Here is a 5445-nt window from a genome sequence, read left to right on the forward strand (position 1 = left end):
CACAATTCTGCATTTATATCTCACAATTCTGCATTTATATCTCATAATTCTGCATTTATATCTCACAATTCTGCATTTATATCTCATAATTCTGCATTTATATCTCACAATTCTGCATTTATATCTCATAATTCTGCATTTATATCTCACAATTCTGCATTTATATCTCATAATTCTGCATTTATATCTCACAATTCTGCATTTATATCTCATAATTCTGCATTTATATCTCACAATTCTGCATTTATATCTCATAATTCTGCATTTATATCTCACAATTCTGCATTTATATCTCATAATTCTGCATTTATATCTCACAATTCTGCATTTATATCTCATAATTCTGCATTTATATCTCACAATTCTGCATTTATATATCATAATTCTGCATTTATATCTCACAATTCTGCATTTATATATCATAATTCTGCATTTATATCTCACAATTCTGCATTTATATATCATAATTCTGCATTTATATCTCACAATTCTGCCTTTATATCTCACAATTCTGCATTTATATCACAAATCTGAGTTCATATTCAAACAACAGAAAACAAAAACTTTATAATTTTGCTGGTTTTTGTGAGATATAAATGCAGAAGTGTGAGATATAAATGCAGAATTGTGAGATATAAATGCAGAATTGTGAGATATAAATGCAGAATTATGAGATATAAATGCAGAATTGTGAGATATAAATGCAGAATTGTGGAATATGAACTGAAATTTGTGATATAAATGCAGAATTATGAGATATAAATGCCACTGGTTGAGGTATTCGGCCAATCACAACGCACTGGATAGCTGGCCAATCAGAGCACACCTCGCTTTTCAGACCGATGAGCTTTGTAAAAATCGATGCGTTTCAGAAAGGCGGGGCATAGAGGAGAAACAATAATGTACAGTATGTGGAAACTAATGTGTTTTTTTAACCTTAAACCGCATAAACACATTTCATTACACCAAATACACAAAATAATGTTCTTTTTAGCAACATCATATGACCCCTTTAAAGGGTACTGCAGTGGGTAAATGTGACCGCATCAGTGTTTAATCTCACAGAAAGCCTCAAACACGCACAGCTTTCGTGAGTGTGTGCGCATTCGTGGAACTGGTTTCTAGCTGGTCCAAGCTAGTCTATGTGAACTGCCGGTCTACTAACTTGGCTTAAATGATCTTGTTTATGCTGGTTAGTACTGGTAGACACTTTGGACCAGCAGCAAACCATCTACTATGTTCCAAAAAACAGTAAGTAACTCTACTCCACCACAAGCTTACTCCAGAATCACGTGCCAGCACTTCTTATGGGAATTTATCAAAAAACTATGACAAATTTCTTATATTAGCTACTCCTGGAAAAACCCATTTCAAAAAAATCAACAGAAAGTCAAAATTGAGCCCATTTGCAATACGTGTTTCTAGTCATACTACATAATTTTTATACCAGCCCCTGCTAGAAAATCCAGTTTAAACCCACTTGAAGACAACAGGAAGTCATAACAGACTCCATTTATTTTCTTAATGCATGTTTCTGGAACCTTCTGTGGAATGGAAATGTTTCATGGATGTTAAAGGTTCTTCATGGAGCCATTCCAATAAAGAAAAAAAGGAAAAAAAACCAGGCTGACCATTAGAAGGGAGGTCATCCACCTACACCAGTTTGGACCAGCTACCTTCAGCTGGTTTTAGCTGGATTTTTCCAGTGAATGTTACTGAATCTGGCTAATACATACACGAAACAAATATTAGAGAAATCATATTTATTGCTGAAAGAGGTTTTCACAGTGGATGATAATGAGTTCAGCACACCTCAGATCTTCTCTGCCTTACCTCTGAGATGTTTTCTTGTACTTTCTCCTGTAACAAAACGAACACCATGTTAAAAACTTGTATTTGGCTACTGTGCACAATTATATTGGATTTATTTCATAAATAATAATAACACACACACACACAGAGAGAGAGAGAGAGAGCCTATTTAAACCCTGCTGTTTCATGGTCTAATGTATTTATTTTAACTGTAGCATAAATATTAATATTACTTAATATTCATAAACAAACTGTATTATTATTATTATTATTACATATTTTGCAAGTTATATTATTTTGTCATTCATTTTTCAGGTTGTTTTTATGGCCCTGCAAGTTGCAAAACATTTTTGCTTCCACTTTTGAAAAATGACTTAAAGTTCTCCACATATAACATGCAAACTCATGCCTTTTCTGAAAATAAAATAAAATAAATAGAAATTAAAAAAAATTACTTCAAGTTCTTCACACACATGCAAACACACACACCCTTTCTGAAAATAAAATAAAATAATAAAAATAATCTCTTACTGTTTACCTGATTGATATACAGTCAAATCTTTTTTCTTTTTTTTTTTCAGTTTTTGAGACATGAATCTAACTGAATTTTGTTTCAAAAGGCATTCAATCGACTTTTCATACAGGCTGTTTAAAGCATTGCTTCATCTGGTATGTTTTTACAGTGTGTCGCTGACAGCTCATATATGTCTCTCCATAAAGCCCATTAACAACACAAGGATGGTGAAGCAATTAGTCAACGCACAGGAAAATTCACAGCTGCCCAATCATTACTCATTCCTGCCATGAGCCTACACTGGTGCCTGAAATTACTCCTTAGAAAAGGAAACTCCTTCTTATTGTCTCCCTTTTCTTTCTAAAGTCTCCAAACACAATAATGAGTGCTGCTTCACACCATTAAGATGTTGTATGCGCACAAGGGCACATGCAAAACCATGTCCACGAATGCGTACACACTCACGACAGCTGTGCGTGTTTGAGGCTTTCTGTGAGATTAAACGCTGATGCGGTCACATTTACCCACTGCAGTACCCTTTAAAGGGTTCATATGATGCTGCTAAAAAGAACATTATTTGGTGTAATGAAATTTGTTAATGCGGTTTAAGGTTCAAAAAACACATTATTTTCCACATACTGTACATTATTGTTTGCGTTGCATCGCGCCGTGTAAACTTAAAATCATGTCTGCATTTGTGATCGGAGAAATGACAAACAGCAAACGCTACTCTACACTGCTCAAAACTCGCGTTTGAATCATCAGTGGCAAATTCTTTAAATATAAAAAACGTACTTACAGTCTGTGAGTCAGAACAGCCGGCATTGTAGTCTACTCTACCAGGATCAGGAAACAGTCCTCCATAAAATGCGCTGCACACATCTGAATATTTGGGTTGAAGTGTTCTGGAACAGTGTTGTAAATACAACTTAACCACTGATTTGTAGTCGTGTCCTCTTTTGGAAGGCCAAACAAAGTAGTTTCGCTTTCACAAAGAAACACACGCCGTCACACACGGCGGGATAGAGTGAGCGGCGGCCAGCGGGCTTGAGAACGGCGTGGCCGGCGGGCTTGCGGCAACCACATGTGACGACCACGGGCTGGACTCCGCTTCGTCCACGGTGAAAGTCGATCCGGCGATCCACAGCTCGAAGTTGATGTATTTCCTCAGCGACCAGCACGGATCAGCTCCAGTCATGACGAAGTGGATATCGTCCTCTTTTGGAAGGCCAAACAAAGTAGTTTCGCTTTCACAACGAAACACACAGCGCCTTCACGACATGGCGGCGACAGCAACAATACTACAGCGAAAATAAAAGTTACGCCTTCTTTCTTTGCGTGAACATTTGGCCGGCGTTATGCAAATCTTCCCACATAGTGACGTAGACATGTGGGGGCGTGTTAGAACGAGCCGTTTTAGGTAGGCGTGGTTGACTCTTAACTTTTATAAAAAATATTTGAGACTTTAGTGTTTGCAACTTTACAGATCTTCTTTATGTAGCAAGAGCTTGCAACACTCCAAAGAGAAAGGACAAATTTTAATCGCAACATATGACCCCTTTAACATCCACATATACAGCTGCTTCAACATGCCCAAAACACAGCAAAACAGCTTAACATCCTGTGAACCCACCTGACGTCCTGTGACGGGAAATAATCCAAACCCAGTGAAGGGACTAACACAATATTGGCAAAACGTGCACTTGTTTTTGGCTCTCCATTAGAGAGAACAACAAAGTTCTTAAAGGAATAGTTCACCCACAAATATAATGATCTGTCATTACTTTTGTGGAACACAAATAAATGTGTGCATGCGCTTTTTGGTGTTTTTGGAGCTTGACAGGCCCTGGTTACTTTCTACTATCTTTATAAAGAAACAAACAGCTTGGATATTCTGCAAAATTCTCAATATTCTCTTTTTATGTTCCACAGAAGGCATACATGGATTTGAGTGTGTATATCTTTTAATTTTTAGTATCTTTTTAATTTTTTTACAGTATTTGTCCATTTAATTTGTCAATTTTTAGTATTTTTCCAAATCCAGTAGGTGTCCAAAAATGCTTTTTACATTTTTGATTATTTTATTATTAATCATTATTTATTATGAATCTGACATATGGAATGACACAATATAATAATACAACTTAAATATAATATAATAAAATAGAATAGAATAGAATATCATGAATATTATTATTTGTCCATCATGATATTTGTTGTACTGCCTTTAATTTATGTTGATTTAAACAAAAAAATTGTATTGCAGCAAGTGACTTTCAGTAAGCAGAATTAACAAAAAAAAGCTTAATTTTCATTAAAAAAAAATTATGGTCACTTTGCAAAAATAGTCCTAAAACAGGGTTTACGGTTTATTCTGATTATAATTTCTTATTTTTTCCTTTTTATTTTTGGGTGAAAAGTGAATTTGACATGTTTACATGAGATTCAGGATGTTTGTCAACCTCTTAGATGGACACACACTCTCTCTCTCTCTCTCTCTCTCTCTCTCTCTCTCTCTCTCTCACACACACACACACACACACACACAAAACACAAGAAAACCTGTTGAAAAGCTCATACTCACAGTCCCCGCAGTCGGAGCCAGATTTTCTCGATCTGGTCGGGCTGTAAGTACTTGAGTGACGTGCTTTCAAACTCCTCGATCTCTCTGGTGGGAGACTCCATGATGCCAAGACGGGAAAAAAAAACTTAATCCCAGAGCCGGAGCAGAGGAGAGACAGATTCCCCTCTTCAGTTGAGCTGTGGTCGGGACGCTGCAGTCATCATCACCCTGTTTTCTCCTCCTGCTCCTCCTCCTGTCCCTCGTGCTCCACTCTGGTCTGAGCACAGGAGTGTGTGACGGTACTGCAGTACGATCTCTCTCTCTCTCTTTCGCTCTCAGAAATACAGCGTAGCCCAGATTAAGGCAGACTCCTGATTTCATGAGTGTTGGTGGGAGGGGTTGAGCGTGACTGAAGCCTCTAGCAGTGATGGCAGTGTGATCAATAGTGACAAACTGGGTCTCTTCCCATAGGACAAATCACAATTGACATCTCTTTAATATCTCAATTGTTTCTCCTAGACAGCAATGAGATTAAACAAACAGCAAACGGAGGCTT

The 5445-nt window shown here is 37.0% G+C and overlaps 1 protein-coding gene across 2 annotated transcripts in view; it reads right to left on the reverse strand.

Annotated features, from left to right (window-relative positions):
• pde1cb (phosphodiesterase 1C, calmodulin-dependent b) overlaps window positions 1–5183 on the reverse strand; it is a 48546-nt gene extending 43363 nt beyond the window's left edge. For both annotated transcript variants that reach the window (XM_016453771.1, XM_016453770.1), the window contains exons 1-2: window positions 4911–5183; window positions 1834–1860 (exon numbers count right to left, since the gene is read on the reverse strand). In XM_016453771.1, the coding sequence (XP_016309257.1) occupies window positions 1834–1860; window positions 4911–5011 (128 nt within the window). In that variant the 5' untranslated portion in view covers window positions 5012–5183. The remainder of the gene's footprint in view (window positions 1–1833; window positions 1861–4910) is intronic.
• Window positions 5184–5445: the final 262 nt, after the last annotated feature.

This window comes from Sinocyclocheilus anshuiensis, unplaced genomic scaffold (genome assembly GCF_001515605.1).
Source record: "Sinocyclocheilus anshuiensis isolate Anshui unplaced genomic scaffold, SAMN03320099.WGS_v1.1 scaffold2181, whole genome shotgun sequence".
Classification (NCBI taxonomy): Eukaryota; Metazoa; Chordata; class Actinopteri; order Cypriniformes; family Cyprinidae; genus Sinocyclocheilus; species Sinocyclocheilus anshuiensis.